The following is a 12,508-nucleotide window of genomic DNA, read 5'->3' as shown; positions in this document are numbered from 1 at the left end:
TTTCTCTCGCTCTCTCTTTAGCTGTCACGACCGCAGGGGGGACTCGCAGCCCTACCAGGTACCTCAGCGCCGGCCGGTAGGCCCGGGAGGAGGAGCAGGGGAGGGAAGGGAAGGGGGGGGAGCTACTCCAGCGGAGGCTTCGGCCGCCGCCGCAGGCCGCGGTGCTATAGCGGCCTCGGTCCCGTCCCTCGGCGCCGTTCGGGGCCCGAGAGTAGCGGGGAGGGGGGGTGGCGGCGGCCACCCGCAGACGGAACGGGGCTCCGGCGCTCTTTGAGGCCTGCGGGGCCGGGGCGAGGAGGAGAGGCCTAGTGCAGCCCGTGTGGGTTCGGGCCTAGGAGTCGGGAGGGTACCGTGCGAGGGGCGGGAGAGCGAGCCGGGGTCACCGCAGTGGAGCGGAGATCCAGGGGGAGGTGAGTGTTTTCCTTCTTAAAAACAAAAGGCATCTTGTTCTTCCCCCCACCCCCCTCCCCAAGTCCTTTCTTCTCCCCAAAACTGCTGCTGTGGACTGTAACCTGAGCAGGGTATGGTTTTAGACCCTGAATAACTGGGGTTGCTAGTAAAGCTTAATTTCTGCAGTTGCCAGCTGCTAGGCATGTTCAGAAAACATCAAACCTTTAAGCTGCTGACAATAACCTCAGTTTCTGTAAGATGGATACTATATTCCTCTGCTGTGTTTACTGAAAAAAAACCAAAACAAAGCCCAGTTCTTGGGGTGTGAATCTGGGGAATGTTGTATTTTGTCATATTGCTCTCCTTAGGGCACAGAATTCAACTATTTTATTACATTTCTGTGTATCTGTATCACTGTGAAGTGTAACCTGACAGTCCAAGGCAGCTGTCGGTGACAGTTCTTGTAAATGTAAACATCTGCCACTCAGAAGCTCACACTGCAAAATCAAGCAGGTCAAAGTGAGGCAGAACCATGTAATTTTTGGTAAATACTTCAAAATGAATTGTCAAAATTACATGTTTTGGGTCCCCAGAATTCTAGGCTTTTTTTATTACATCTGCTACAGTTGCTAGTAGTGAAAAAACTTGCAGAAGTTTAATGTAGTAGTGAAACTGAGTGGCTTTGACTACAGTATGGAGGACATGTTCAAAGTTTACACTGATTCATTGTAACTTTTTGTTCATATTCTTAATACCAAGTGGACACTTGTGCTTCTCCTAAAAGCGCAGAGGTACTGTGGCCCATTTACTGCTGAAACCGTGTAGTCCATTAGTGAAAAGATAGAGAAATTAGGTTTTTCTTAACAGCAAGTGTTATGTTGGATGTAGTAGTGGGAGAAAATGGTTTGTGTTCTAATTACAGAACTTGTTGCTTTAATGTAGGTAATTAAAATCAGAAAGACTAATGCTGATTGTTTAAATAGGAAGTGAAAATTAATTAACTCCAACAAGTATTTTAGAAAAAGATAAAAAATTTAGAAATAACTTTTTAGCCTCAGTTCTTTAACTTCATATCTAATGTAAATGCATGTTCTCTTGTGATCTGTTACAGGCTCTTAAGTACTCATCCAAGAGTCACCCCGGTGGTGGTGATCACCGTCATGACAAGATGCGAGACACCGCAGATCCTTCACCACCAAATAAAATGTTGCGGCGCTCTGATAGCCCTGAAAACAAATACGGTGACAACACAGGACACAGTAAAGCAAAAAGTGTGCATACGCACAGAGTTAGAGAGAGGGATGGTGGTGAGTTGTCTTTAATTAACCTTTATTTAAGCAATTGCTAACTTCTCAAATATTAAAATTTAGCCATTATCACTCAGGTGATGAGTGTTATGCTACTTGTACCGTGCTTGGAAGACTGCAGTGAAACCAAAGTGCAAAGTTTCATTGGAGGCAATCACTTAGGCATTGTAACACCTATTAATTTTCTTATTTTTACAGGTATGGTAGTTTTTCTTATAACCACAAAGATTAAATAAACTTTTTTTAAAAAACCTATTATATCTCACTTACTTTAGGCATACTGTGACATTTGATAACCTGAAGTAGGATTCTGGATTTTTCACTAACAATAAATATTAGCTGTTTTAGAGACACTTTTTTAAATGATTTAGTGTATTCCAGTGCTATGCTGTGTAGCTGTGTGTTTCATGGGCAAAACCCCATAAGAAATTAAAAAAGCTTCTTCATATTTAGCTGCTGTGTAGAAGTCTTAAAAATCAGAAAATGACAATCAAAGGTAGTAGAGCCTTTCTTGGCAGGAGCTTAGAGAAGAATGTTCACAGTCCAGTCAGCCTCCTGTATTTTTACAGGATATTATAGACAGTAGTAATATCCCCAGTGTTTTTAATAGAAGTTATTTTCTATCCCCACTTCTTAGAAAAAAGAAAGAGTAGGATTTTCCTTTTAATAAAAAATGGTAACTGTTGCAGTTTAGAAAACCCCAGTTACTGACTGAATTTGGAAGCATGTTTTCTGTTTTGTAAGTACTGTATTTGGCTTCTGTATTGCGTTATAAAGTGAAGGATTCCAGTAGAGAACTTGGACCTTTAAATCAGTGTTTCCTTGTTCTATATGAAGTTAAGAACTTGTGATGTACAGATATATTTATTGCAGCACTATTGTTACTTGTTATTATAGTTTAAGTAAAATAAAGATAATTGGGTACCCTTCAGGAAATACTAGTTACACACCACAAATGTGTTTATGGTACCGCAGCGTTCTTACAATTCCTATTCGGTTTTCCTTCTTTGGATTAATACAGAGGCTCTGTAGACCACTAGTAATGTGATATTATTGTGTAGAAGTATTATAAAAATAGGCATATTTTGTTAGTACACTGATTTTCATTTTATCTGATCATGCTTGAAAGTATAGTGATCTCAGAATTAAATGCATGTGCAGGGCGAGTAGGCTGCTATTCTGTGCTACTTTTCAGGACGCAGAAGTATCCTCTCTCATTTCCTGTTCACCTGTCCAGAGGTGGTACTCCTACATACTCTCGCAATTCTGCTTAGTTTTTCTACAATCGGTAATCCTTTCTGCTTCAGTGGAGCTACATTTAGTGGAGTTATGCGTATATGAAAACATCTGGAGGATAAGGCTCTACATGGGGGATGTATTTGCTTATTTGTGTGTTGGAATTGTAATTAAGATAGGGAAGACATCTGAAGTTCTTACTCAGCCCAGATGGATTTAATAGTTGGGGAATGACCTGAAGCATGGATGTATACAGTAACAATGAAGGAGAATGAATTATTTGTAGTTTTTAGGAAGTAGATATTTTTTTCCGCTGATTGCTAATTAAGCAATTATTGCAGTTCTAGGAAGGAACACTGTCCCACTCTACATTCTCATTCCCCAAGCTGTTAACAGAGTGTAAAATTTCCTTTACTCTGATCTGAAAGTGGTTCTTTGCACATCATATGTTAATAGACTGGGAGAAGGAGGTATTCTTAAAAATCTGAGGGAAATTAATAATTTTTAAAGGTGAACATTTGTACTATTTAATGGAAGTAAGAAGTGATTTTTTGTGTGTGTGTTGCTAGTAAGGTTAGATTGGCTCCAGTTTCAGCTTTTTAAAATATATTCAAAACAACCAAATTTGCATTAAATCCTGTGTATTGCATGTAGTAAATCAAAGCTGAGCAGATGTGAGCAGGAGGATATCACCTTTGTATTTGATTTACTGAATATTTCCATCAGTATGAATTGAAGGTAGATGTTAGACTATAGGTGAAATGCTGTGGTATTATGGACATTTGCATATTGCTAATATGCAAAAGACATAATCTAATAATTTACCATGTTCTCTGTCTACTGAATTATACTGAGGTACTGTTATTGGTATAGTATTCTCTTAGTTTTGCAATTACAGGATACGGTGGGAGAAAAAAAAAATAAAACAAACCCAAATTGCTAAATTTTTTCTCTGAGGTCCTAATATGATGGAAGGACTATTCATCGGCTGTGATGCTCCTGTAGTTTTTTTGGCTTGCTTAAAAAAGTTTGGCTTTTTTTTTTTGTAATTGCTGTGCGTTTCATTATTTTAAAATCAGTGGTGCTTGATTTGGAACTACAGCAAAGGTGCTGTTGCCTTCTGATGATCTAGCTGAACTTAACAAAACAAACATAATTGAAAAATCTCCATTATTTATTTCCCCAAACTGCATTCAAGTCACAAAGAATCTCTTTTTCTCTCATCCCTTAGAAAACAAAACAGAACAAGAATCTGGGGTATTGCTGCTGAACCTAAAGCTGAGTTAATCTAATCTCTCCGTTTCAAGTCTATGTTTAAAAAGTCGCCCCTATGTATCTTTTAGTGATATTTGCTCTCAGGTTAAACGGGGAGGTTTGCTGGTGAGCGTGCTGATACCTGGGACTTGTTTAGTCAGGATGGGTTCATTTTTTTTGTTTTGTAGTAAAGACGACTGGATAAACGTCATTTAAAGGTTTAAATGTACATGTATAAAATGTAAGAGCTATAATTAAGTTGATTGAAAATTAGTTATTACAAAATGATAGAACCTCCCACTGTGAATACTTTTGGTACCTATATAAAGGTATTTGTTGTTACAGCTTATTTTTGTAATATTCAGAATCTTCTGTGTTTGTAGAACTGTAATCCATGGTTAGAAATGCAGTTGCTTTCAATTAAGGTTTTAAAACGTGTATTATGGGTAAGCCCTCCAAACTGATACAGGGCAAACAAAGCGTTTTTCAAAGTTGCTTACTGCATGGTTTCTGTGGGAAGAGATTACATACAGAGATGATAATTTCTCTGCAGAGAGACTTCCAAGTTTACCTTGGACTAAACATGGTAGAGTACTTGCAAGTGTTTGTCACTCTCCTGGTTTCCAAAGAGTACTTGTACATCCAGCGTATAAAAACAACCTGCAGTAACTTTTTTGCTTTCAGGTCCTTGTGCATGGCACATTGTCTCTGTGTGCAAGTGTTGAAAACATAATGAACAGCTACCCCCCTCAGTGCATCTCTTGTGTATAGATCAGCTGCTACAGGCAAATGTGGAGTTTGAAGAGATTAGCGAGTCTTACAAGACCAACTGAAGTGTGAAGTTCCTTAAGAGTAACAAACAGGGACTTAAAGCTAGCATTGTTTACAGGGAATAGAACTCTGAAGGGCCTTGTAGATGTAGAAGAGTGTTTCCATTAAAGAAGAAAGGAAGTACAATGATTTGAGAGTTCCCATGCTTGAGGATGGACAGACCATAGATCATCCTTGTAGGTCTTTTTAATGCATAAATAAAGTGATACTGGTGTATGGGAAGGAAAACAAATAGGTGAGTTAAGTAGGGTAGCTTTGGGAATGCTGTAAGGGAGGTATATATATTATTTAGAAGTAATAATTGCAAGGTGTAACCCTTGGTAAGAAACGGAAAAGGATGTTTCTACTTAAATGTGTGGGGCAGAATTACGAAGATACATAGTAGAACTTCGTGCAAAAACAGTTCAGTTAAGCCACCTGTACTCAGGTGTTTCTTGTTGTGAAGAAGATACTGAGTGTCTTGCTACATTTCTGTTTAAGAGACTTTGGAAATGTATGTTTGCTTCATGTCATGATCTTACAGAATTGGCTAAAATAACAGATGAAGAGCATTAATGTACATAGCATGATTTTTTTTTTTTGCTGGATTCTGTGCTATGTAGGCTATCTTCACAAAATCTGATTATAACTTGTGATACTTAAATTCCAAAATATAGCTGAACTCTTGTGAATATTTTTTGCATGAAAAAACATTGACAACTAAGAATACTGTGAATGACTGCTGTTATTGACTAATACAGTTCTAAGATTAAAAAACCTACTGCTATTAGAGATCGGGGTATTTTAAATTATGACTTCTGAGTTTAATTTGAAGTAGTTGTGGGAGCTTCTGGCATGAAGTGTTGGCTTCCTTGGTTTCCAGTGGTTTCTGGAGGAGTTCAGGGTCCTCACAGTAAAGCGACAGAGAACAGATGGAGATGGAGAGTTAGCTTTTCTTTCTTATCTTAGCGACCCTCACAATAGAGGAGGACAAGAGGCTAACTGCTGATTAAATCAGTGTGGTCACTGACCAGTAGTCAGAAATAAACGGGGCTTTAGGGCAGGTACAACAGAGTGGAAGCTGCCTGGGCAACATGCATTGGAAAGAGGAAATTGCAGGGTAGGTGGAAAGAGGGAAGTCTGAGAGTAATGAAGCATAGCGAAGGGTTGAGGAAGAAGCTGAAACAGATTCTGTCTATTTAGTTACTATTAATTGCTGGTAATGTTAAAGTAATTATTCATTACTATGAAAACCATTTCCTCAAATCAAATGAGGTCAAATGAGAGTAGGCTCTCCATGAAATATGCTTTGAACACCCCACCCAACACCCAAGTGTAAAAGAGGTGATTGACTTCCCTGTCCCTTGAATGTTGTCTGTTTGGATGTTTCTGAAGGAGGTGGGGATTGGTAATTTGTTTGTTTTTTAAGATAAATACAGTTGCTTCCAGGATCATTCACCTCTTAGAAGCTTTTACCTGGATTAAAAAAAAAGATGGAAAAAGTAGATTCCTGTCATTTTCTAGTTTTGATAAAAGCTTTCTTTAAAGGCTTAAGAGGTCCTAGTACCTTCAGGTGGGGAGAGGTTAATTTTAAGTTTGCTTTAAAAGTGGAAGTTTTAGACAGAAAGTAGCTTTATTTACTCAGTACATTTGGTGATGTTTCTGAAGTGAGTTTTTGCTGGAGCAGTTGTATAACCAATAATTGCTCTCTTTTTTTGTTATTCTGCTGTGAGGATCTCCAATGGAAAAGAAATTGGAAAGTATGTGATCATAGAATCATAGTAAAGGATATAACTTGTGTATGTACTTTTTAAATTTTGAGGTTTAGAATGTTGATGTTCAAAATAGCTTTTGAAAGTAGCTGCAGAGCTTGTTTTAAAAAGCACCGGGTGGAAGGTATAAAAAACTTTGTATTATTGATACTAGGAAATAATTATGACATTAATAGGGTGGTATTAAATGCTAAGTCTTTACGCATTTAGGTGGGTGGAGTCCTCTGTGTTTCTTTTCATGAAGTTCAAGTATCTGGTGTAGGTGGTGACAGTAAAGATGTATTGACGGGAGACTATCTGAAAAGGAAGCTGCAGCAAATGGCAATAAGCAATGCTGTTAGTTTGTAACCTATTGCTGCAGCCACTTCCCAAAATCCATCGCTTTGACAACAGGAATTTCCAATTTCACTTTCTAGTCTTAATTTGTTCTATTCACTGGTATATAAAATACAGATCTGTAAATAGGTCTTCTGAAGGTTTCCCTTTATGGTTGATCTATTTAAGGAAACATGTATCTTTAAGTGTTTTTTAAGAACTCATATACTTAGTTTTTGGATTGCAAGTGTAATATGTTCAAGTCAGTCTGGTTAGCTTTTGTATGTAAACTTAGGTTTTTGGAAAAGGGAAAATACTAGCTATATACAAGATCTGTTAAATTTGCTTATCTTTGGTACATAAGCTAATCATAAGGGAATGATTTTTACTTAGCATCATGCTTTCTTAACGTACGCTTCTAGTCTCTGACTTTGCAGAAATGGAATATACAGCCTATTAAACTTGCACTTTTGTGTTGCTTTTCTGAAGGTGAAAAGAACCAATGAAAACTCTTAGTTTCTGATGAGCTGCCTGCTGCTAGGCCATGGTAAAGATAGCAATTTGTAAATTAGGTAGCTTTTTTTACTGGGACTACTCTGTATTGTCTAATGGCCCCCATTAAAGTTACTTCCTTAACAACTGTTTGGGACACGACCAATTTCTAAGAAGAGAAATATTGTTTATTGACAGTTTACATTTGTTTCCCCTGCTGTTTCTACCTATTCTATATAAAGTACCAAGTAAGCCAAGTATCCTTAAAACTGTGGAGAATTTGGAAGAGAAAGCTCTGCCTCTGTTTTGGCTGAGAGGAGGTGATGCTGTAATAACTTTGCTGTGGAAAATAGTAATTTAAGGGCACCCGACTTGCAGCGTTAACTACATTTGCTTATGAAGTCAGGCTTTTATACAGTTTCATAGGCACTTCCAGGGAAAAACCTCTCAAGGTACAGAGATATTGTTCCTTATACAGTTCTTCAGTAAGGAAGAAAATTGTACTGGCAGCGAAAGGCAGTTCTCAACACTGATGCTTCTAGGCTTATGCTTTGTCAGTATTTTGTTGTAGTGTAAAAATGAACCCTTTCTGAACCTAAATGTAGCGCTTGAAAAGAGAGAAGCATTTCTTGATATTGAGTAAGATTGTTATTCTCTTAATGTTGTCTCTTGAATTACGAAAGGGTTTCCAAAGTTAGTTTTACTTAACTGCAGGTGTTCCCTACTGTAACTTAAGTATTAGAAGATTCTGCTTCCTTTCTTGAAGACCCTTATAAGCTTCCTAGCTTTTAACAATAAAACTGCCCTAGAAAAAGCATATAAGTTCACTAGCTGTCCCTTTATCCCAATAGTATTTTGCTAGTAGTAAAAGAATGTTGTTTAGTTCTGGGCTTCTTTTGCTTGTTTTACACATTTTGTGCGGGTTTGCTTTTTTACTAAAGGAATGTGGTTTCCCATTTGAAAGCACTAGCCTTATCATCCACGGATTTCAGGTCTAGATTTTGGCATGAATCTGTATCCCTTCAATACTTTTGCCTATTAAAAATACTAGCCAGACAAATTGTGGCTTACCAAATTTTTGCTGAAAATTTTATCCCTTTTCAGAAAACAGCTTTCTGTCTGCAGTTGTATGCACAGGGAGTAATTGCACTGTAGGATAAAATTTTTATTTATTGGAATTTGTGTTGGAAGTGTTGCTTTGTGAAATGGTGTTTTGAAATTCATTCATCTGCTATAAGTGGAAAGTCTATGGTAATGAATATATAGGGAACAAATTTGCATCAATTTCTGAAGTGTAGGTTTCTAAAATAAATTGCTGATCCTGTAAATTTTGAACACTTTCTAAATTATTCAAAGACATCTCTTGAATCTGTTATTCTCCTATTTTCCTGCTGCACAAAGTTTTTTCTCAATGCTTGAACAGAAAGATTAAAAAAAAAACAAACCAAAAAAAGCCCACAGAACCCCCCAAACAATGAAATGGGCTGGAATTCTCCTACATACAGTTTTGCATCCCTCCTTTTCCTCTTGAGCAGTGTTTAATTTTTCTCCCTGCTTTCAAGCCTGTGAAGCGAGATGCGTGTTTTAAGACACAAATTTACTTGCCTACTGACTAGAAGTAGTCTCCTGGAGCAGTATTCAAGAATAATGTCCGGTTGGGAAGTCTGTCCTCCAAGTTACTGGAAAGGGAGGTAATTTTCTGAGCAGATGACTGGCAAGAGACTACACTACTCACTCTTTTTATCAGGTGGGTTGAGAGATGTCTGGTAAGCTTCTGTGGCCTTGACCTATGCTTCCATGCATGCAGCAGTCTTATGTTGTGTTTGAAACAAATGGAAAACAAGAGGCCTGAAGACCTTTGATTAGGCCCCATATTACATTGGGCTAATCGTTCTATTCCTTACTGTGACTGCTGGAATGAGAAGAGTTGCAAAGAAACAGTATGTCAAAGTTTAATGTTGTAATTTTTTCTGCCCCTATTTTAAAACATAACTTATTTTGTTTCTACAGCAGAGGTATGGTAAAAATGTTAATACCCTGTTCTTGTCATCACTCAAAAACAGAGACGTAGTGCAGTATTGAAGTGCTGCATGGCAAGGCAGGCAGAAATATGAACAGTTAGTTTCCAGAGCTAAATTCCCAGTTTCTTAGGGGCAGCAAGAATTTTGAGGAGGTCTTTTTTTCTGTCTAAACTTTTGTCATTAATTTCCTGATATATGTCAACTAACTACTCTAACCTGCTGTCTTGGGTAGACATGAAATAGGTGATTCTTAGCCACCGAGTAAAGTATTTTGAGATCTTTAAGAAAACATTGTTTACATTGTATGTTTTATAGATCAAAAACTAGTTTAAAATGTGTGTAGGTTTGTTCTTGGGCCTAAGTAATAACATTTTTTTATATACAAGGAAGAAATTGTAGGATCATTCATACACTATCAGTAATTTGAGACTGAATGGCAGGTAATAAAAAACTGTCCAGTAGTACAGAGCTAGTGAAGTTATGCAGAAGAGAAAATGCTAACTAATCTACAGGAACATGTAAGAGTGGTCCACTGTGTAAAAAGTTACAGGAAGGAGATTACGGGAAGGAGGGTAAGACTTCACAGAAAGTAGATAACTGTGCAGAGCAATGACTCTTAAAACAGATGTGAAACCCATACACAATTAAGAGCATAAATACCGAGTGCAGCATTAGCCAGAAAGGACAGATGTTCAGAGGAACATCAGGTAGGACTAGACAGATTACCTTTTAGTGCTAATGTGACAGCTACTGGAATAGTCTCTGGTTTGTTTCTCACAGTTTGGAAGGTATGCAAACCTCCAGATTTTCAGAGAAGAGGCAAGAAAATTACTGCAATCAGAACTCATGCATTAGAAGGAGAGACTTCAAGAGCTCTTGGTATAGTTACAAAGAAAATATTAAGGGTTTATTTGAGTAATAATTACAGGGAAAAGAAATGGCATACTTACGAGTTCTTGAATGTAGCAAGCAAAGGTGAAAGATCCAGTCAGCTTAACCTAAATATTCACAAAATAGAAATTTGGCACAATTTTTAATGTTAGTAATGATTGGAGTGACTCATAGTGATGATTTTTGCAGGGGTGGAAGTTTTGAAACTTAAAGACAGGTTTCTAAGGCTTGTTTCCTGCAGAAACTTGAACTAGTTGATCAGAGGTCCACTGGTAGATAAAACAGTAACATGACTATTTCTAGTTTAAATGATGTAGATTAGTGGACTTCAAATTGAAAGGGATTAAAAATTGTTAATTAACTTTGTAAGTGGCACTCCTGTGATGACTTTTTTTTTTTCTCCCAAGTGGTTGATCCTGGCTCTTGGCTTGTGGGGATTATGAACCTGTGAATGTGCTTCATGTTGCATTGTAGCATTTTTGGTCATTGAGGATATGTTGTTTTGAGCGTTGTTGTGGGGCAGGTAGAACTACTAGGGGTCTATTGGCAGTAGAATTAAGTATTTACAGGTGCCTGCTGCACTGGTACAGTTTTAAGTTTTGTGTGCTTTATCGGTGCATGCTTTTTTTAGGAGCGACTGTCCTAAAAACTCTTTTTAGGATTGACTGTAATCTAGCTGACCCGATCTCTGAAATTTTTCAGACTTTATCTGCAGTTCAGTACAATTTATACCGGACTTAGTATGTAGTGTGTATTTCTTCAAAGATGGTTGCACGCTTCCACTTCAGTGTAGGCTTTTGATGTTATTCACTGATGTATATGTTTACCAGATTAGTTTTTAGTTTGTTGGCCATAACTACACAGCTTCATCTAGTTGGACAGTATCTTGAGTATCTTGAAATTGCTTTGCTGTTTTAGATTTGCAGAATTTGCATATGACAGAACATAAATGTCTTCTTAAATTTCTTGTTCTCTTTGCCAGAAGAACTTGTTACGGAAGGGTTAACATGCTTGTCTCATGCTTTTTAGAGTGCTTCACCACTCACCACCTCCCAGCATGCATTTGTTTTCAAAGTTAAATTTGTTAATATAAAAGGTGGAGAGTAATTGATAGCTTCTGTAGATAAAGATCTCTCTTTGGGGTAGAGAAATGCTGTGCTACTTAAAATTATGGTATATAGATCATGTTTATGCAGGATATTGTGAAGTTAGAGAATAATTAAACTAAAATTATTTTTTTTTCTCCCCCCAAAATATGGGGTTACATTTAAAAGCTGGTTTAGGTTTATCAAATTCTTCCACATCTTTTCTCCTTATTTACAACAGTTATGGTTTTAGTTTAAGTGTACTGAGAATTAAAACAGATTTAGAATCTATTTTCTCCTGAACACTGATACAGAACTTCTCACCCAACAGAAATTATTATTGTGTCTTGCAGAACTTCTTGAAGAGGTGTGTTACAGGCAGAAAGAACTTGTGACATTTATTAAATCAAGCTTTCTTTTAAATAGTCAATAGATTTTGCCAGGACAGCTTTCAAATACATAAGATAGTGAAGTCATGATACACAAGGAGTTAACCGAGTGAAACTGTAGTCAGTTTTTTTTCTTGCCTCCATATGAAGTCTGCTGACCTATCAGGATATTTGTCTTGTAATTCATTGTGACCGTAAAGGAAGCAGAGAGGCTAATTGGACATAGGATGAGGGCTTGACAGTGACATCTGGTTCCTTGCTATCCACTTTTTCCTATCCTTAGCTTTAGCTCTGGCTGTGTATGTGAGAAACACATCTGGACTTAGTGACTAAGATGGCTACAGGATGAGATGAGAAGCAGGATAAACTAGGTTACTATAAAGACTAAACCAGTTCTGTTTTAAATCTTAAATAAGCTAATATTCAATGGAAATTGGTCGCAGATCCTTTCTACAGTAACTTTACTAAAATGTTGAATAACAGTAATAATAGTAAAGCCTGATCATGGTTGAATAAGTACAGCTTCTTACTGTGGAGAAAATATAA

General features: G+C 37.4%; 1 protein-coding gene across 11 annotated transcripts in view; it reads left to right on the top strand.

Annotated features, from left to right (window-relative positions):
• WAC (WW domain containing adaptor with coiled-coil) overlaps positions 1 to 12,508 on the top strand; it is a 61,817-nt gene that overhangs the window by 794 nt on the left and 48,515 nt on the right. For 5 of the 11 annotated variants that reach the window (XM_075082557.1, XM_075082556.1, XM_075082564.1 and 2 more), the window contains exons 2-3: positions 22 to 76; positions 1,502 to 1,697. In XM_075082557.1, the coding sequence (XP_074938658.1) occupies positions 22 to 76; positions 1,502 to 1,697 (251 nt within the window). Of the gene's footprint in view, positions 1 to 21; positions 77 to 124; positions 411 to 1,501; positions 1,698 to 12,508 lie in introns of those variants that run through there. The other 6 variants (XM_075082561.1, XM_075082555.1, XM_075082559.1 and 3 more) reach the window with 3 other exon arrangements.

This window comes from Phalacrocorax aristotelis, chromosome 2 (genome assembly GCF_949628215.1).
Source record: "Phalacrocorax aristotelis chromosome 2, bGulAri2.1, whole genome shotgun sequence".
NCBI classification, from domain to species: Eukaryota; Metazoa; Chordata; class Aves; order Suliformes; family Phalacrocoracidae; genus Phalacrocorax; species Phalacrocorax aristotelis.
This window is presented reverse-complemented; position numbering and strand designations above follow the sequence as displayed.